At 40.9% G+C, this 22,141-nt stretch overlaps 1 protein-coding gene across 1 annotated transcript in view; it reads right to left on the bottom strand.

Annotated features, from left to right (window-relative positions):
* Positions 1–13,362, bottom strand: part of LOC139310798 (LIM homeobox transcription factor 1-alpha-like) — a 90,864-nt gene extending 77,502 nt beyond the window's left edge. The window contains exon 1 of the mRNA XM_070935028.1: positions 13,305–13,362. Within this exon, the coding sequence (XP_070791129.1) occupies positions 13,305–13,362 (58 nt within the window). The remainder of the gene's footprint in view (positions 1–13,304) is intronic.
* Positions 13,363–22,141: the final 8,779 nt, after the last annotated feature.

Below are 22,141 nucleotides of genomic sequence, written 5' to 3'. Positions count from 1 at the left end.
GAAATCTATAGGATTTACTTCTACTATGTACAGGATTGCAATCAGGTACGTTACAAAAAACATTCAGGCCCCAAAGACTCACCCATATCCTGCAAGTAAATTATCTGTAACTGCAAGTAAATAGCACAATACTATTTTATTAGTATGGCATGGATTAGACTTTTTAAAACTTTTGATGATTTGATCTTGTAAAATATGAACTTCTGATTCAACCATATGTATATACGCATTTACTATTAAGTAGCATGTATTGTAAATATTTTTCAGGTGAGGTATAAGTAAAATCTCTTTTCAGTTGAACTTGATTCCTGGTGATGTCATGGAGAGATCACTAAAGCCAAAGACTTAATCGCATATCCAGTTTGAGAATCTGGAAATTGGAGTGGGCATAAATTGAATAAACACAGAAGCAAAATCCACAAGGGTTCTATTTCATGTCCAAATCCTACTTTTTAAAAAGAGGTTTCACTTATTAATTCTAAACAATCCCCAAATCAAGCATCCATAAATGTCAGAGTTCCAACATAATACAGTACAACAATCTAAATCCAAATCCTTCGCAAAACCCGAAACTCAGAAAATATAATCATCCTTATCCTTCATTCCTTCTGACTCTATCGTTACTATAAAAATTACTGCTGCTCATTTTCTCATAGCCCTCCATCTATCTAGCTCTCCAGCAATTCGGTGCTTTCCAGATGTGCTAGATTTCAAATGTCATCTTCTAATGAGGCTGGGGTTGAAGTCCGACATCGGGAGGGTAGCAGTGTGGGGAAGGCTAATCTAGTCGATTTCCAGGGTTTACAGGTTGAAAAGATAATTCATTCATAATCTTCCCATTTCTGTTATTTTGACAAAGCAGGATAGACTCATTTCAAATTGGCTGTGTGTGATATTACGGCATCATCCGATCAGCATTATCCTATGCCAGCCCTTCAATGGCTTCTCAACAGCACACATGGGTTAAAAAAAACACCAGCCAGCATTGAAGTTTTGCTTTAGGAGGGAGCTAAATAAAGCATAAAACTTTTGTCAAATGGATTTCATTCCTCCTTCAGGGCTGAGTTTGGTGGATTATATTAGGCACGTGTCATTTGCTTTTGGTCTTCCTTGCTTTTATTTTCATTTTTTAAAAATTTCATTTTGCAGGCTCTATTTATTATGTATATCTCTGCCCAGCGGCTTAGACTGAAGCTTCTGTCCACTTTGGATATTATGTTTTGCAGGGTTTAAACAGAAAGGTAGTGCAGATGCGTCAGCCTATTTGCTTCCTTGCTGCTGGTTTTTAGCATACAAAAAGGAAAATAGTGCATCTCTTTTTCAGGGCAATGGTTTTTGATTGCTGTTGAAGATTTGAGGCAAATGCCTGGCTGGTGTTGCATGAATTCAAAAAAAAATCTATGTTAATTGCTTGAATGGTCAGTTGCTTCATTGGTCGCCAGATGCTTCATCTATTGGTTTTCCCCAGTCAATTGAACTTATTAACAGAGTACAAAGGGAAAGTGCATGGAAAATTAGAGGCAACTAACAAAGAGATCACAAAACACAGAGTTATAGCTGAGCCATTAAATGAATGTTGAATTTAAGATAGTCGCTGCTAATTCATTTTTTGAATAAAGCAAAAGAAAATTAGTATGCCAGTTAAGCAGAAAACATAGATTTATCCACATTTATCAAAATTGAGAAAGTTTTCTGGGCAAAAGAGACCTTTAAAAAAGATGGGCATACTTGTTCCGAACAAAAAGCAAACTGATTTTAAGAAGGGCATTGAATGAGACTAGGCATCTTCTTAGGAAAGGAATTTTTCACTTTGAGACAGAAAGCTGGGAGTGCCTCTTAAGATGGGGCTTGCCGCACAGAGTTTTGATAGCAGGCATATGTTAAACAGAATAAACTGACCAGATTAAAATGTATTCTAAAATTCTGTAGCTGAATCTCATTAGGCACCTCTAGATCTTTTCCTTATGGATTTTCCGTACTCCCACAGTACACAGAACATAACATTAGATTAAATTCAAACTAATAAATCAGAATTCAGACTTATTTTAAAACAGAGAAGAGCAGAACTAAACCTTTAGATTCTATAACATTTAGATATCTTTCCTGCCCATTGAAACAAAGAAATAAACCAGTCTGGGAATTCTCACAAGGAGACAAACATAAGAAAAGCCCTCTTTTCCATTTGCACATTGATTATTTGTCTCATTGTGTGATGAGACCCACAAGAAAGTCATAAAAGAATCCACGGACAGCATCTTTTGTAACAAATCTTTGTACTGTTACCCGTAGGGAAGTTTATTCTGTTTTATCGCTCCATGTTTAAGTTATTTATTTCAGAACTATTTCATCATTTTGTGAAATGTTTTGGGAGTGTTCAACAGGATGACAAGTACAGAAATATTTCTCATAACTAAACAACAGACTTCAAAGCTTTTATTTCAACTTCAATTTGTCTAGAAACAAATGAGAAGTTGCTGATAATGGAATCTTGCTGATAAATTACAACCAAAACAGGGGTCTTGTTTTCCATGGCTGCTTACAGAATTGGCTGTTGGCTCTTATTTCTCCTGCCTGAACTCAGTTTTAGCTAGATGTAGAGCAACACCTGGTGTTATATATGAGCAGCATATTATTTCTTATATTGTTATCTTTACACCATTACATCCAGAGACAGGTGCTTCAGGAGGTTTCTGCCTCAGGCACAGAAAGAATTTGGCCCATTATTTTTTTTTAAAAAAAGTCTAACTCAGGCAACACAATTCTCTCTGGCCATGGCTGAAAATCCATTGAGAAGAGAGATAAATTAGATTTGTGGTAAAGACTGATCCTGGTTTGGCTGTGCCTTCTCAGGGCTGCATGGGGCCTGAAGTATCAAGCAGCCCTGGATCACCTCTTCCAGTTGCACTCCTAGAAAGTGTTGCTGGCTCCTCAGTGGTGCAAATGTGTACCACAATATTAAGGTCTGGTGAAAAATAAACCCCAGCAAAATTGAGTGGTTCTGGATTTGTGTGTGTGTGTGTGTGCTCTCTCTGGTTTACGTGAGATTCTTTGATTCTTGTCAAGGTTGCACAGGACAGAGCTAGTGAGCAATTCACACAGATTAATCCTGTGCTCCACTTGGACCCATTCCTGGAGTGAGAAGCCATGCTTCTCACTCCTTGGTCATTTCCCAGATGGATTACTGCAATGCATTATATGTAGGAGTACCCTTGAAGACAATCCAGAAATTGGTGGAACATACAGTTTTGGGTACCCTACGGTTCACCCATATTACACCACTGCTGGATAAGCTGTACAGGTTTCCAGTTTCTTTCCAGGGGTGATTGAAAGTATTGGTTATTAGCTTTAAAGCCCTTAATGGCACAGGACCAGGTTACTTGTGGGGTTCTCTCTCCCTGAGGGTATCTGCCAGTTCCACTAATTCTGGAAGCTGCACTAACTCCCAATGGAATTTCAAACACAATTCAAAATGCTGCTTATGTCCTATAAAGCTCTTTGTGGCTGAGGGCCAAGTTACTTGTGGGACTACCTCAGTGGTGGGATTCAAATTTTTTAACAACCGGTTCTGTGGGCGTGGCTTGGTGGGCATGGCAGGGGAAATCCCCATTTCCTCCCGATCAGCTGGGACTCGGGAGGCAGAGAATAGAAGGGGGCGGGGCCAGTCAGAGGTGGTATTTACTGGTTTTACGAACTACTCAAAATTTCTGCTACTGGTTCTCCAGAACTGGTCAGAACCTGCTAAATACCACCTCTGGACTACCTATCTCTGATTGCCTTGCTTGTCCCACCAAAGCCAGCAGGCACATTCCAGGTCTATCCTGACTATTAGGCAAATGTCATCTTGTGGGATCTAGAAGCCATGTCTTTTCTTTCATTATGCTTGTCCTATGTCCACAGAGATTTGGATGATCTTGGCATTAAAGAGTTACTAGTAAGTTCCATGGTGCTTGGGGTGAGAGATTATATGAGCCCCACTGTCTGGATTGTTTAGTAACAATTTTACTGACTAGAAATGGAATTAGTTTTCAACCCCAGACATATGCTATATGATTCCTGTATTATTGGATATTTATTTTTTTTAAATAAATGCAGCTATTTTGGGGTGGGGTTTTATCCTCTGTATTATAGTATTAAATTTTTATCCAGCTTTTATTACTTTAGAGATAACTCAAGGCAGTTAACATACCTAATGCTTCTTCCTCCTCCTGTTTTCCTCACAGCAGCAAACCTGTGAGGTGGGTTGGGCTGAGAGAGTGTGACTGGCCCAAAGTCACCCAGTTGGCTGCCATGTCTAAAGTGGAACTCGAACTCACAGTCTCCTGGTTTCTGGGCCAGCATCTTAACCACTACATTACTACAGTACACTAGGCTGTACTCTTCCTATGGTCATTCTGGTGAGTTGGACTGCTATTATCTGTAATATATAGGTATGTATGTATATATAAATAAATAAATATATAGAAAAGGTTTCAAGCATCTCCATAGTCAGAGCAGGAATAAAACTGGTCGTCCCACCCCCCCGAGATACTCCCTTGCATGTCCCATCTCCAAAAGGGTGGAAATGCATCACAGATACAGAAGGGAACATTTGCATAATGTAAATGGTAATTCATAGGTAGGAATATAAATTCAGAAAGCGGAAAATTACAGAAAAGCCAAAACCAAACAAAGCTAATTGTGTCTTTCAGAGGAAAACATCTAGACTGATATCAAAGGACTACTATATCAACTTACTTAAGGGGGAAAAATGGCCTTAGTACAAATTGAATAACTTTAAGAGAAATATAATATAGCTTCACATGGCAAAGGAGATTAATCAGATGATTAGTTCGCCTCCTTTCCCTTTTGCTCATGTGCTAATTCTTGATGGTCAACTTCAAACTTCGGCGATACACAAGCACAGTAGTTTATTCATTCAAGTCTAGTCAAAACAAACCAAGACTTAGTACAATGTGTAAACCAATACTAATTTTAATATATTGAAAATACTTTAGTAGTAGGGGTGGTCATAGTATATGTAGAACTGTCTTAGAAAAAACAAACTTTGCAACCAGAACTTATACAGGACAAATCTATCAGCCTAGTTTTTTCCTTTCTGAAAAAAGTTCTAAATTAAAACTGAATGGGTTACCAACCTGCCTTACAAGACTTACATCAACAGTATACAGTATAGGTCTTTATTCAGCATTAGCAATTTAGACATGAATTATTGGGTTACAAGTCACACCTCAAGGATTACTGGGTCAGAGGCATGATTGTCTTGGAATAGCTTACTTTTTATTTTGAAAGAAAGGTAAGGATAAAAGAACCAGGAGGTGTGTTTCACAGTTCAATTTTTACTCCATGACCACGAAAACAACTACAATCGAATTATTTAATTGCTTATTACTACTGATCAGAACTCCAATCAAATAAAAAAGAGGTGGGAACCCATGAAAGAATGTGAAAAAAAAATAGAAAAAAGACCATTCTTTACTGTGCAAATATCTGGTTTAAGCATATTACGCATATATATTACTCTAAGGGAGACATTAAGCAGGTACATTATCAATTATCAACCCCGGTGAAAAAAGAATTAGAGACATCTTCCCATCGGTTAGCATTTGAATTACTGGCATGTTTTGATAGCCTTTTAACATATTTTTTAATTCTACATGTGAAGGTATTTCAGTTGAATATTTCATTTGATTGCCTTTCACTGCAACATAAGAAACAACTTCCAGAATTCTAAATATGCACCTTCAACCTTAAAGCTGCAACTTCTGATCTATTTTGTATGTCCATCTCTCTTTAGAAATAAGATTTGCTGACTTTGGTAACTCTCATTCTGTTACATATATATGGGACAGCAATTGTACCCTCCCCAAATCTTTTATTTCAAGCTACATGTATATTATCCTCAAGACAATGGCAATGAAAAGGGCATCAGTAGGAAAAGAGGAATTTGTAAGTTTAGGGGAAGGCAACATTTAATAGAAACCGGAAAAGTATTTTGTGAGGGGGACCAGAAGAAAGAAATTCTTCCCAAGAGTCCTGTGAAGACTATGGGTGTTCAACGGGTAAGAAATTCTGATCATGGGGAGGGAAGGAAGCAATAAAGGGGATATAAAATGGAATTGAGCATTCTGGAGAAAAACATGTCTGAATCTGACTTGGAACATTTTCCTTGCTACACATCATCGCGGCTCTCATTTGTTTTTGATTGTGTTTGTACTACACAAATAAGCACATTCTGCTGTTAGCTTCTTGTATGGGTTACTTGAATAAATGAAACCTTTTGTTGTCTTTGATGGTAATTACTGGCAAGTGAAACTTGCAGCAAGAATGCTCCAATCTTTTTTTTTTCCCCTTGCACAGCAAAAAATTAGACTTAAAGCCAAGTTGGTTTATGTTGCTGTGCTGTCCCTTCGGTGGCCAATTGCCAGCTTTTGTTCAAACTTCCAAGTGTTTCTGAACATGTCCACTGTTATTACTTAGCAAGGATCTCGTAATCTTAGATCATTTTAGAAGTTTGGGACCATGATACACATTTGACAGAGATGGATTAGGTAAGATTGTGGCAGGTGCACAAGAGCAAGTCTTGCCCTATCTGATGTGTTGATGGCTACAGTTCCCAGAATTCCTAGCTAGCATTTCATGACATCAGAAGGTCAGGATATCTTCTCCCAAAACATTTGAAGGATGGCGCATTGAAGAAAGCTGGGTTAATCTACCTCCACAATATAAAAGCAATGCATGGTGCACCCCTATAGGCTTTATCAAAAGAATAGCAAATCTCATTATTGCCATGTGTCTTCCTGAAACAAGAGAAGCAAGTCCTCAGTTGCCACATTCATCATAAAAGCCTTTTCTTTGGAAGGGAGGGGCATCAAGAGTGGCAGAGACGTGGTGGCAGAGTTATTGCTATGGATAAGATATAATTCTCAGGAGAAGCAGCACCTTTCAAACTTTCCTCCTCTACCAGGTTATTAAAGGTAAGGAGACCTCTTTGGCATGACAATCATGCTCTATGATTTCTTCATACACGTAAAACCTATTTTTTTTTCATCTGAGCTAATTCAGAGTAAGTGAACCAAGCAGCAGCAAGCATAACTAAATAACAAAGGTTTTATCAGAATCAGCCTTGCAATTCCTTGGAGCTTCACTTTCACAGATATTGTAACCACAATATATTTCTCTTCCAGTCTTTGGCAGATTTAATACACACCCAGACCCACAACGAGGGCAAAGGGAGATGGTAATAGCTGGGAGCAAGGCTTTTTTCTTCTAGCCAAGATCTGTTTTTCTCCCCACATCCACAGCCTGATTATGCCTGCACTCAGACCGAAATTAAAAGTCATAAAGAAATGGAGATGGTTTGGGCTTTGTGAAAATAATCCTCTCTTGTGCGGTGTTATTCCTGTTTATTTAACAGCAAAATGCCGAGGTTTGCTGCGTAAGTGGAAACTCTCTGGCATAATTGTCCCAGAGATACCATTTCAATGGTCTCTGTACTCCCTTCCACATATTATTTGCTTCCAGATTGTTTATTTGAGAGTTACTGAGTGGGATATATTTTTCCCCCAGACCTCATCAGTGCTTACAGAGGCAATCCAGGAGTGTTGTGCAGACTGCGATCCTATACAGACTTACCTGGGAGTAAAACCCTATTGAATAAAGCACAGGCTGACCAGATCTACTTACTCTGCAGTGCAAAGGAGCTACATGCAAAAAAATGGAAAGAGGTCCTTATCCTTGAAGGGTCAGGAATGATTGTAGAACAAAAAATGCTTTTACACAGTTCTTAAAACAAGCAACAATCCTACCTTCTTTCTCACCCAGCCTAGAAGGAGGCTAATTTGCAGGAAATACTTAACTTAGTACAGCTGCTTCCTTTGAGCAGGGAGACTTCAGAAATATTTCTCCTGCAATTCCCACCTACTTGAAAGCCACGCCTGACCTCCATTGTAACAACACCGTTTAGTTCTTGACCAAATTGGCTCATTTTGGCAGGGATGATTTCTGGAGGCTTTCAAGAAGAGACTGGACAGCCTCTTGTCAGAAATAGTATAGGGCAGTGATGATTAACCTTTTTGGTGCCAAGTGCCCATAGCCATCAATCATGCAAATGCACACGTGTGTCCCTGGACCCCCACAATGCAATGCGAGCACCCCCGTGCATGTGTGTGCATTCCCTGCACATGCACAAGCGTCCCCCGCGCATGTGCCCCGGGGCCCCCCGGGCCCCATTTTGGCTTTCAAGTTGGTGCAGGAGGCCTTCCAGGCCCAAAATGGGGTGTGTGTGTGGGGGGGCATATAGACAAACTCCCAAAATGCAATGGGAGTGCCCCCGCACATGCACCCTGCTCCCTGCGCATGCGTGTAAGAGTCCCCCACATGTGCCCGCCTCCACGCATGCAGGGCAGAGACCCGGAGACCAACTGGCTGGCGGGAGGCACACACACATGTGTGGTGGAGCTGGGCTGGGGGCAACAGCCGGCGTGCCAGGCAACATGGCTCCATGTGCCACTTTGGGCATGTGTGCTATAGGTTCGCCATCACGGGTATAGGGTCTCCAGAGGAGGTTGGACTAGATGACCTATAAAGTCCTTTCCAACTCTGTTGTTCTGTTATTCATTTGCGTGTTCTTCCAGGGAAAGAATAAATAATCTTTCCAGGCATTCTCCTCTGCCATCTATTCTGTCTCTTCTTGGTAACTGCTGTGTCTTCCAATTGTATCGTTCACTGTGCACTAATATACTATGGATATAATATAGTTCGGGGCAAGTTTCCCTTCTCTGGATTCATAAATGTCCACCTGCATATTCACATATAAATAAAAGGACGATGCTCACCAACAACAGCAAAATTAATATTTTGCTCAAAGTCTCTAGTGCTCATGTTTCCTGAGAACAGTGCTAACACAATGTGGGTATTTATTTAAAAAGCCTAAAAATTAGAGCAAAAGCAATCATAGTACTTGTCCACTGCTTCTGCAACCTATCTAATATAAATAATATAAATTGGATATTAATAAGTCAGTTTTCATAATTATTTCAATGATTTATTACTGTTACTATTATTTTGGTAGTTTTTTATTGGAAAAAAAGTACAAATAAAATAACAAATTTGTACTACCAACAGTCTGGTACCTTTTGAATTTCAATTACAGAGGTTTCTTTCTCTGTATGCTTTTTCAATCAACTATAGGTTTTTTTTTAATTTACAGTGATAAAGCTTGTTTAAGTATAATTTTAGTACTTGAGATGCCGTACTATTTATTTGGTAAGATAATTTAGCCTCTTTGAATAAAATGAAATAACACTAAAGTGGCTAAGAATATATTCAAGTTCAAAAGGATAATAATACTGTATTTCCCTGAAAATAAGACCCTGTCTTATATTTTTTTGAACCCTGAAATAAGCACTTGGCCTTATTGTCATGCGCTCAAAAGCCCGATTGGGCTTATTATCAGGGGATGTTTTATTTTGTGGGAAACAGGGTATATGCTATGACAATGTACACATACGTGTGAACCAAACAATGAGAAGGGTAGGAGGGATTGGAACGCTGGGGGGGATGTTGAAAATGCCAGTGACAAACCACTTCCAAATTGTTGCCAAAGAAATCATAAGGATGTGTACATGAAGTCTCCTGGAGGTAAGCTCAATTGAAAGAATTATTTTAGTTTTTAAAGGTAGGAAGAGAATTCCAGAATGAAAGGCTTGAATGAGGGAAAAAAAACAAGGATTCACCCTCTCATACTTGAAATGTAGTTGTTAGTGGAAAAACGGGAAGAACTTGTGAGACCTCTGGAAGATAAACTCACCCTTACATGGAATTGTATGCTGGCTAGGCAAGTCCAATTTGTCATGACAGAGTTACATTATCTTGTGATGTCATCTAGATTGGTTTAAGCCTGAGGATCCTTGAGAAAGTGGGCAGTTTAGCTCCTCCATCATTGTATTGGATCCAGTGGTGGGTTGCCCCCGATTTGGACCAGTTCGCAAGAACCGGTAGTAAAACTAGAGGGAGGCCCCACCCACCGCCCTGGATGTCCTCATCGGCAATCTGCATGCACGATCCCGTTGCAAACCAGTAGTAAAGGTAAGTAGAACCCACCCCTGATTGGATCCCTGTCCCAAACTGGATGGTAAAAGCTTCCAGGAACGTGATGGGAGAGTGAATGTGGATGGCAACCACTGCATTCTTTGGTAAGAAGGTTATGCTATCTACCTTGAAAGAGAAAGTGGAATGTTCCCTCTTCAAAAAGCTATCCCTTGACCTAATTATTCTGACCAACTATTGGCCTGTAGATTTAGGGGAAGTTATTGGAAAGTGGCAGGATTGCAGCTGCAGAAAACTCTTGCTGAAGGGTTCAAGCCTTGATAACTCTAGTTGATGACTATTGGTGGCATTAACTGGTATAAGCAAGATATCCTTTGGTTGGCTTGCAAGATTTAGGGTTGGTGGACACTCGTTGCAGTCCATTGGATGGAGAAACAAGGCTTTAAGTTATCCATGGCAAAAAAAGAGTGACTCTGGAAGCCTCCTGATTCTGGAAGTAACCCATGCTTAACTTTCGAAAAGGTTCTGCTTCCCTGCTTAGAACCCTAGTGTCACCCCTCTTACACATAAGAGTCTGAGGGTCATTCGTAGCCTTGTCACCTCTTGTATGGACTGCTGCAATTTATTCTACATGGACTGTCCTTGAAGGTCAACAAGAAGCTTCAGTGGTCTGGAGTACAGCAGCCCCAGTACTAACAAGCACGGCCCGTTTCCTTCCTGTAACACTACTGAGGACTTGTACAAGTTGCCAATTAGCTTCCAGGTGCAATTCAAAGTTATCTTCTTTATAGAGGCTTTGGGGCTTAGGATCAGGGTATTTGCAAGATTGGCTATTCTAAATGTAAAATCTATTCATCTAGTGAGGTCCAAGATAAAGGGCCTATTTCAGCTTGCCATGCTGAAGGAATGTCAACATCAGGGACCCCAGGGGTGAGCCTTCTTGATGAGTTTGACACTTGTCTCTGGAGCAGCTTATCTCCAGAGATAAGGATGGCCTCATCTCTGATACTTTTCTGAAGGGCAGTGAAAACAGGGCTTTTTAGGAGGAGTTATAGAGGAAGATGAAATATTGCTTTTCTACAGAAGTGATGACATGGGCTGAATGGTTAAGATTGTTATTTTTTGCTTGCTTATTGGTATAGTCTATACTTTTATCCTTAATTGAATCATAATTACTTAGGTTTGGTAAGCTACTCGAAGTCAAAATATTGGATAATATGGAAGCTTATGTAAATAAGCAATTAATACACAAATAATGCTCTTCATTTAAACCAAGCTCTATCTTGTGTCCAACAAGAGCCTTTTGACATTTTAAAGTGTTTGACTTAACTCATTATTTTTGTGTCTCTATATCCAGCTTTGGGTCTGCTTTGCTAATAGTTTTTTGACTGATGTGAAAATGTTAAACTTCTCACTGGCTTTTCAATAATGAAAAGTTATTTTTATGGAGATCTGCCTCCGGCTTTTTTTTTCTTTCTTTTCATATTTATTGTTGTGGGGAAGATGAAGTCAAGAGTTTGTTCTCTGATTTGACTAACCTGGCATCGACCCACGTTGGGATGCAGAGAAAAAAGAAGATCAGCTGTAGACAGAATAATCTACAATAATAATAATAACAGAGTTGGAAGGGACCTTGGAGGTCTTCTAGTCCAACTCTCTGCTTAGGCAGGAAACCCTACACCACTTCAGACAAATGGTTATCCAACAACTTCTTAAAATCTTCCAGCGTTGGAGCATTCACAACTTCTGGAGGCAAGTTGTTCCACTGATTAATTGTTCTAACTGTCAGGAAATTTCTCCTTAGTTCAAAGTTGCTTCTCTCCTTGATTAGTTTCCACCCATTGCTTTTTGTCCTACCCTCAGGTGCTTTGGAGAATAGCTCGACTCCCTCTTTGTAGCAGCCCCTGAGATACTAGAACACTGTTATCATGTCTCCCCTAGTCCTTCTTTTCATTAAACTAAACATACCCAGTTCCTGCAACCGTTCTTCATATGTTTTAGCCTTCAATCCCCTAATCATCTTTGTTGCTCTTCTCTGCACTCTTTCTAGAGTCTCAACATCTTTTTTACATAGTGGTGACCAAAGGGGCAAGGAGTGAAATACAAGAGATGAGTCCCCTTTTCTCCATTCCTAAAGCAAAAGACTTGGAGATGGGACACCAAACGCCAGTTGGGTGTGAATTTCAGCCTTGGAGATGAGGTTTCCTCTACTTCATTTGAGGACAGCAAAGCTATTCCACTCTAAGAAGGTGACATGGCATACATTAGAGTCATATGGCTTTCAGTTAATATTGTTCCTTTAAGCCACATTAGTGGCACTCACACAACCTAGCTACTGAATTTAACTATTTGGGGGCAGTTGCACCAGATATTGAACCATAAACAGTTGGATTTGTGCATCATGTCCAACTAACTGTTGTGGCCCGCCAATGCACAGGCACGCAGAGCTGCCAAAAGGCAGGAATGGCTCCCCAGGAGGAGGTCTCCTCGAGAGTAAGGCTTGGGGCTAATTGGCCACTCCCCTACCCTATTTAAGGAATGACGACGACTGAGGCAATTTGCAGAAGACAACTTTGTTCATATTCCTTCACGTATTGACTCCAGAAACGTCTGATCGGCTCTTGCCTCTCTCGTGTCATTTTTCCTGCAAATTGCTTCTGGGCATTCTGCCAACCACAGTAAGCTTACGGTTATCTGAAAGCCTGTGCCTCAGAATTGAGTTATTATTCCTTGGACTCTTGTCGGCTGTTAATGATGTTAAATTAAGAGCCCTTGTTCAGAAAAGACTGATTTAAACTGTACTTGTGTTTGAACAACTACTAAGAAAGCTCATTAGTAGTCCTTAATTAGTAAACTAAGGTTTGTATGGACTTTGTGTGTGCCGCGTTCTTTGTGGTCCGTAGCTGGGGCAGAACACTAACAAAATAATCAAGGTTAAAACTAGCCAAGCTTAATGTGTTATACGAATGTAGTCTTTATCTCATGAATTCTTTAATTGACCCATTCAATGTTACACAAACATAGAAAGTATAGAATGCCATTCTCAGCTATCAGTGGGGGCAGCGTAAATTGGGTTGACATTGTTTGAGTAGAATATACGGCGTTAAATCAGAGTCCCCCAAAGTCATGCTAAACTGGAACAAATTAGCATGTAACCAACAGGGACTAGAGGACTGTACAGGGTGTACGCTGTACAATTTCACTATCAAGCAACACTCTTTGGAGCTCAACGCATTTCCCCAAAACTAGGAACTTACCATAGCCCAGGACTGGCATGGCCTGCTGCAGACAAGAGGGGGCCTCTTCAGTCTTCATCCTCCAGATCTGGCAGCAGCAGATGGGCCTGTCAAAGAGAAGCTAGTCATCAAAAAAGGAGCGATAAGGAGAGACAAACTAGCTTATGCTGTCCTCAGATAGAAGAAAATGTTTATTTTCCATAAATCCATCTTCAACCTGCCAGCTAAGAAACTCCAAATGGGGTAAATAATCTAGTTAGTTAGAGGCTGTTTTGGATTTTGGAACGGGACTGTGATCATTTGTTTTCTAGCCTCATAACTTGTACGTGTCTCCAAAAAATTACATCAGGGATAGACAATCTACAGGCAACATATCATGCTTGACTGCAAAAAGTTCAGCTCTTGAAATGCTTGAAAGGTCTACAGCAGTGGTGAAATCCATTTTTTTTTTACTACCGGTTCTGTGGGCATGGCTTGGTGGGTGTGCTTGGCTTGATGAGTGTGGCTTGGTGGGCGTGGCAGGGGAAGGATACTGCAAAATCTCCATTCCCACCCCACTCTGGGGCCAGCCAGAGGTGGTATTTGCCGGTTCTCAAAATTTCCACTATCGGTTCTCCAGAACCTGTCAGAACCTGCTGGATTTCATCCCTGATCTACGGCAATCTGTGGACGCTATCGCAATACAAGGCTGCCAATGATTTCCCACCACCACCACCAAGTAAACTTTAAATAAGTTTTTTTAACAGCAAAAGCAATTTAGCAGTGGGACAAATTTCTGAAGGAAGTAATGAGGTGCGATTTGAAGCAGAAGCTGGACAACTGACGTACTGAAGTGAGATGCGCAGCAAACAACTCAAATAAAGAAATAAAATGTCTTTGCTCAATTTCTTGCATAAAGCTAGACATCGGACTAACTAACCTTGATTGCCTTTTTCATCTCCATGATTTTATAAACCTGCTATTTATAGATGGGGGCTTTGGCATGTTTTTATTCATGTTAGAGGAATCACGTGCTATACTTAAAAGCATAGGAGCAGTCCCACACTTTTTCTGATCAGTTGGCAATGCTCTCTCAATAGTTCTCCAAAGTTGTCAATGGACCATGGTGTTATTTTTATCACTGTATAATAAAGAGAAAGAGAAACTTCTTGTATTGTACTAAACCATAATGTGATCTCGGTTTTTTTTTTTTTTTAGGTTCTCTAAAGTTAGGGTGTTATGTGAATCTAGGCAATTATAGTTATGGAACAAATCTTAGTCTGTGATTTAGAGTGATGAGTGAATTCAGTTAATCAGCTTATGGTCAAGGTAAAATCCATATAATTCTTGTTTCATAACCATTTATGGTCCCTCCACTCTATAATAAACAAATATCCTCACTTTTCAAAAAACATGTTTGCAAAAGATAGCATCAAAGACATGTTACATGGTTGCCTGGGAGATATTAAAATGAGATCTTCATTAGTTTTTTAAAGAGTCAAATGGGAAATTTCTAGCTGTAAAAATTTGTTTCCAGTGTCAAATGAATTCTGATTGTGATTATCTTCCTTTTACTTGTTTGTAATATTCTAGGCCTGAGCCTAAGGTTAAATCAGAATTATAATTGCTGCAACACAGGACTGCAGTTATAAAGAATTCAACTGTATCCAGCAAGTTCTTGCCATTGTAGAATTATTAGTTTTTGTTTCTTTGCGAATATCAATATCTTTCCTTCGCATATTCCTATTTTCCTGGAGTTCCCCCCCCCACAAGAGCCAGAGCATTACAGTAATAGGAGGTGAGACAAATACAATAAGTCTATCTTTCTATGAATTAATACCTCCCCAGATATGTAGTAGTACAGTGCACATCGTCCCTAACCCTAAGACAAGCAATAACCATAGTGTCTAAGAATTATGCCATGGCTAACAGAGGTGGACTGCAACGCTCTGAACCACCACCAAGTGACAGTGAAATTTCTTCCACTTTGCTGCCATCTAGAGGTTTTTTGGATTTGTGCAGCCCAGATTGTGGCTGCTAACATTGCTTGTTGTCTTAATGCCCAATTAAGTAGTTGGCTGGTGAGAAAAAGAGGACTGACGGAGCCCTCAGAGACCATACTCACCACAAAAATGTGATTCTCACTTAATAATAATAATAATAATAATAATAATAATAATAATAATAATAATAATAATAATAATAATAATTTTATTTCTATACTGCCCTTCTCCCGAAGGACTCAGGGTGGTGTACAGCCAATTTAAAAACACAAGACACAACAATAATTAAAAATTAAAATAATTAAATAGATTTGGCCGATTTAAAACCCCAAAAATTAAAATACCCCAATTTAAAATTATTATATTGACAGCCCTGCCTGGCGGAACAACAGGGTCTTCAGTGCGCAGCGGAACACCCGGAGGTCGGAGATCTTACGTATTTCCGGGGGCAGTTCATTCCACAGGGCTGGGGCTCCCACAGAGAAGGCCCTCCCCCTGGGTGTCGCCAGCCGACATAACTTGGCTGATGGCACCCTGAGGAGACCCTCTCTGTGGGAACGGACTGGTCGGTGGGAGGCTATTGGTGGCAGAAGACGGTCTCGAAGGTACCCGGGTCCTGTGCCATGGAGCGCTTTAAAGGTGGTAACCAACACCTTGAATCGCACCCGGAAGACCACTGGGAGCCAGTGCAGCTCACGCAGGAGAGGTGTCACGCGGGTACAACGAGGTGCACCCATAACCACCCGCGCGGCTGCATTCTGGACCAGCTGGAGCCTCTGAGTGCTCTTCAAGGGGAGCCCCATGTAGAGAGCATTACAATAGTCCAGCTGGGAGGTGACAAGGGCATGAGTGACCGTGCGCAAGGCGTCCCGGTCCAGAAAGGGCTGCAACTGGCGGATCAGGCGAACCTGATAAAAGGCCCCCCTGGCCACGGCCGTCATATGCTCTTCTAAAGACAGCCGTGCGTCCAGGAGGACACCCAGATTGCGAGCCCTCTCTGTGGGGGGCAAAGATTCACCCCCAATAGTCAGCGATGGCACCTGCTGACTATATCGGGATGCCGGTAGCCACAGCCACTCAGTCTTGGAAGGGTTGAGTCTGAGCCTGTTCCTCCCCATCCAGACCCACACGGCCTCCAGGCAGCGAGACATCACATCAAGGGCATCGTTGGGGTGGCCTGGGGTGGAGATGTACAGCTGAGTATCATCAGCGTACAGGTGACACTTCACCCCAAAACCACGGATGATCTCACCCAGCGGCTTCACATAAATGTTGAACAGAAGAGGCGAGAGGACCGACCCTTGTGGCACTCCCCATGTGAGATGCCTCGAGGTCGACCTCTGCCCCCCTGCCAACACGAACTGCGAGCGGCCGGAGAGGAAGGAAGAGAACCACCGCAAAACGGTGCCCCCTACTCCTAACCCCTTCAACCGCTGCAGCATGATACCATGGTCGATGGTATCAAAAGCTGCTGAGAGATCTAATAGGACTAGGACAGAGGAGCAACCCCTGTCCCGGGCCCTCCAGAGATCATCCACCAACGCGACCAATGCCGTTTCTGTGCTGTGCCCCTGCCTGAAGCCCAACTGGTATGGGTCTAGATAGATAGCTTCATCCAGGTGCCTGGGCAGTTGTCTTGCCACCACACTCTCAACAACCTTTGCCACAAAACGAAGGTTGGAGACCGGACGATAGTTAACTAATTCAGCCGGGTCCAGGGAAGGACCCTTCCCTTTTGAACTGTTCTGAAGGAGCTGGTATATGCACTCTCTCTCTCTCTCTCTCTCTCTCTCTCTCTCTCTCTCTCTCTCTCTCTCTCTCTCTCTCTCTCTCTCTCTCTCTCTCACACACACACACACACACACACACACACACACACACACACACACACTGCTCTGTGGCTATTGGCTTTTTGTAATGTTTTAGGACAAAACATTGATACTGATAGTTGGGTCTTGATTAGGGCAAGTTCTGGACATCCTATTAAATTAAAATGCACTATGCAGTTCCAGTTTTTGGCTTGTATAGTAAGGTAGTAATGTAAATAGAATGAAATAATATAGTAATTATTCTTTGCTCCTTGTTTTAGGTGTGTCTCTTTGTGGGAAAATGGCAAAACCAGTGGAGTAGCTCAGGCAGGAATGCTTCATTTTGTAGAGGTAAGCCATTTAAAGGGAATTCTTGAGTGTACCAACATCAAACTCCATTCAGACACACTCTACACAAATTAAGCAAAGGAAAGGGGCAGAACTGAACAGGAAATCACTCAGAGACACAGCCTCTTCTGTGAGGCTTTGAACTCATAGAGAAGCATTTTCATTATTTGAAGTTATTCCTCTGGGCAATAACTAATCCAAATGAAATTGACTTCAAATCTAAACCAAGGACCCAAACTCAATATAATGTTTGAATCTGAGAGTGAAATATGAAATTAAAACACGGTTAACTTATTTGTGGCTTAGAGATTTGTGAACCCATTTAAACATGGCTTGTTCAGTAAACATGGTTAAGCCAGTCCTGGCTTAGTCTGTTATGTGAACTCAGCTCCAGAATCCTTGCAATTCCAATAACCAGGAAAGAAACTGTATTCCTTTAACTGCAATCTTATTCCCATTATTTGGGGGAGGGGGAAAAATATCTGTTTAACTCAGTGGAACCTACTTCTATGAAATGCATGCTTTTCTGGGAAACCACATAGGATAATTCCTGTGGAATTACACTTTCCTGCAGTTTATCTTTGAGAAAACCTGTATAAGTCAGTGGTGTTCTCCCAGCCAGACAAATGTCTATGGAGATTCTCAGTCATCCAGATCACAGTTGTCCCAAAGGTGTTTTTTAAAAAGGCAACTGGACTTTTCTTTTTTAATCTCGAAGATGTTTTGGAAGAGAAGGGAAACGTCTTCAAGGCAAAAAACTAAAGTCCAATTGCTGCTTTTTTTTTTTTTTTTTTTTTTAAAAACCATCTTTGGAACTCCCAATCAGACAGACTTTAGGGACATATAAAAATATTTTTTAAAACCGTGATGATTAAATGAGGTAGCAGAGAAGTTGAATAATTGATTGGAGAGAGAGAGAGAGAGAGAAAAAAAGAAAACCTGACTAGGACGTGGGGGTAGATAAACTTGAGGTTGAAGGAGATTACACGAATGCTTTGGTGAAGACCCTAATGCTTGCTGCTTCCATCCGATGGTGGCACTTACACCTCTCTACGATCGCTTGTCCCGTTCACGATTCTTTTATCAGTGCGATGGCTAAAGTGATAAAATAAATAAACAAACAAGGGAAAAACCAAGACTTGGTTGGTCCCTTCAAACGCTGCCCCGATCGCCAACGTCGTCCAGAAATGCCCTCCTGCCTAATGATTCGGCTCTGGCGAATCCGGCAACCGGGAGTGCGGGGAAGGGAGGGGGGCTGCGAACGGTGCGAGCACCAACGTTCCAACGGAAGTTTTCACTTCAAAGGCGGAGAATTTCACTTGTGCCGCCAGGGTTCGAATGCGCCGAAGCTCGTAACGGGCGAAGCTTTGGCTGTTGGGAAGGCTTCGCGCTCGGTGGACAATCAAATCCGTTCTAATTATTTTTAAATTAAAATAAATAAATTAATAAGATCTTTTCAAAAGCTTTGGGCTAAATACTTAATTCTCTTCCTAGCAATAACAGCAACAACGAATTAAACTCTCTGGATGCCGTTTGTAAAGGCTTTTCTGGTAACAGAAACTTGGTCAGATAAGGAATGGTAGGTTTTATGTTTTTTCCCCTCCCCATTCTGGATAAATTTAAACAAATGGCTAAAGTGAGGCGTTTGTTTTTTAAAAAAAGAGATACTGTGATATTTTAGCACGCTTGCAAAATCCGCGGGTAAGGCTAAATTTTGTGCCTTTGCAACCTTCCTGTTTCGAATTTAGGAACCCATTTGCTAAATGCGAGTTTGTTGTGAAGTGGTTATTCCATGTTTCTGACCTGGGTGGCTTTTTATAGTAAATGTAAGGATCTTTTTGTCGTTAAATATTTATATTTCAAAACTCGCTTGAAGATGTTTGAAAAGAAAGAAGGAAAGAAGAAAGGAAGGAAGGAAAAAGAAAGAAAGAGAGAAAGAGAGAGAGAGAGAGAGAGAGAAAGAAAGAAAGAAAGAAAGAAAGAAAGAAAGAAAGAAAGAAAGAAAGAAAGAAAGAAAGAAAGAAAGAAAGAATTAGGCATTATGTAAAATAATGCCAGGCTGATATGAACGATCCTGTAAATTTTAAACACCAAATAAATAGATGTATGCCAAAGCATTTTAACTTAAGGTAAACAATTGCATTTGTTTATATACCTAAACTTATTTTCACCCATATGACATGCTTTGTAGGAGAGCCAGAGCAAATGATGTAAAATAAAGAGCTGATGAGACTGTTGGGTTAGGTTGGTTCAAATTCCTACTTTGGAATGAAATTCTTTGATAGTTCAGATAGAGGATATTCTAGTCTGCTTTAACAAGCTGAGTGGATAAAATAGTTTGAACTATTTGAAGGAAAACTAGACATAAATGTGTCCAAATAACATTTTAAAATTAATTAGAAGCCATTTATCCAAATGAAAAGATATCCATGGGGAAAAAAATCGAACAAATAATAAGAGACATGAAATAAGATGCTTTCTTTCCCAATTCATACTAAAATATATTTTCTGTCCAAATCCCATTTCCCTTCAGCCTCGCTGGCTGATGCTTATATTTGTCTGCTTAACTATGGTTTGATGACTAGGCCACAATTGGGTGGGATCATACATGTGGCACTAAGCCAAAAACCCGTGCTTTACCAATCACAATAACTGGATTTACATTCTAAACCAAAAACCCATTCCAGTTTAGCAAAATTTATGAAAACAGTTCCTGTCGCTGCAAGCTTTGATGAGACTGTAAAACAACCTTTTATATTCAACCTTCCTTGCAAGCCAAGCCTTTCAGACTTGCTAACCCAATCGGTTTAGGCAAGAGCTTAAAGTCACCTCTGAGCTTTCTCCCGAGGAAACTTCAACCACTTAATCCAACAGGTCTAGCTCTAGCGGGAATCCAAAGGTTGGTTTTATGGCTGCAGTAAATTTAACAGAGCCATCTCTCTTGCATTTTGCATCTCTTGAATGCAAAAAGGGGGACAGTTTGGGAGCTTGGCTTTATTATATATATAATAAATATATGCTTTATTTTACACACATACATATTCATATTCATATACATATACATACATACACACACACAGACAAAATGTGTGAGGAAAACAAAGAATTTTGGAAGCCCTGGAACATTTTGATGCAAGCATGAATACAATTCATAATAATTCATTCCTCTTCGTCATCATCATCAAATAGCCCCTAGAAATGTTCAAACATGTGTAGGAAGGAAGATCTGTGCTGTCCCCGAGGAACATTTCTCACAGGTTTTTCATCCCCCACCCCCCAGGAAGGGAATATTTAGTGATCTTTGCATGAAAGGGTAGCAAAACCTCCTCCCTCCCCTCCACCCTAATTCACTGACTATCAAATCTGGATGCGTGTTTTTTTTTTTTTTAAGAAAGGATTAATAAAAAAAAACCCAGTCGTTATTTCCAGAGAGAACCTTCACTCAATTTGCCAGATGGGTGGTGAGGGTCCAATTGACTTGCCTTGGAAAACTGTGCCCAGCGACTTTTAAATCCCAGTTAAAAATGCCCAGAGAAGACCAAAGGTAGGATCTGTGCACAGCCCGGTGGGAATAGGGATCTGTTCGGGCCTACAGAAGATGTGGGGGAAAAGATATAGTGGTGGTATAGGGGAGTTATTGTTTAGGACGGTCGAAAGTGGTGTTACGGTCTCATGTCTCGAAATATGCAATAACAGGTTGTGGGCCAGGGAGAAAACCGACTACCTAATGCAAAATCAAAAATAGGCATTCTGATTGATAGATCGAGATCTTATCTAAGCCCTTGAAGGAAATGCTGATTAATTAGTTTAAGCGGCCATCAATTATTTCCCATTAAAGCTGCTTCCATTTTGCAAATATGAGAAGCAAGAATAAAAGCTGGCCAAAAAAAAGAAGGGCTGCCCCGGAACTTACTCGAAATTGTTGTGAGATTTAAGTGAGGAGCCGCCACCTAGAATTCCTCCCACCCTCCGCAAAGCAGTATATGTCTCGATATAGATGTAGATGTAGATTTAGATTAGATTAGATTTATAGATGCACGCATTTGTATGGCAAGCTATAAATCAACACACACTTTAGGAAGCATCTCAAAATGTATCTACCCCTCGGTGAAAACATCGGCAGCCGCCTGCAAATTCCGCTCGGAGAAACGGCGGACCAACCGTTGCCGAAAAGGCGGCGTTGGATTGCAATCTTTACGGGTTAAGGGCGTGCATTCCTACCCCTATTTACCCGTGAGCAAGCCCCTGGCAGTCAGTAGGACCTTCTGCTGAGGAGACTCCTTACTGAGCTGCGCGGTTCTCCTTCAACCTGTGCCCCCGGAATAACGGTTACTTTCAGATGCTTTTGTCTGTATTAAGATACTCACAAAAAGAAAAACGATACACCTGTTTGATAAAGTTCCCCTGAGTGTTTCATTTCCCCCCCCCCCAATCCCGGGGCTAGAAGAGAAAGGTTTGACTTTGAAGGAAATGAAATATTCTTCTTCCTCTCTTATAACTCAAATGGGGTTAGATTTTCCATTTCTCCCCTGACTAGCAACCAGCCTTTCGAATTCACGTATCCTCCTCCCCCCCTTAGGGTTAAAAGTCCCTATACATTTTTCCTCTCGGTCCTTTTCCCCCTGCCCCCCTCCCGCTCCCGGTCCACTTTCTCCCTAAGTCCACCTTGTACAACTGGAAAACTTTCTAGGGGTCTTTTAATTTCAAGAGTGGAGGTTGC

Source organism: Pituophis catenifer, unplaced genomic scaffold (genome assembly GCF_029215685.1).
Source record: "Pituophis catenifer annectens isolate HBS135680 unplaced genomic scaffold, rPitCat1.0.hap2 SCAF_2, whole genome shotgun sequence".
In the NCBI taxonomy this organism is placed as follows: domain Eukaryota; kingdom Metazoa; phylum Chordata; class Lepidosauria; order Squamata; family Colubridae; genus Pituophis; species Pituophis catenifer.
This window is presented reverse-complemented; position numbering and strand designations above follow the sequence as displayed.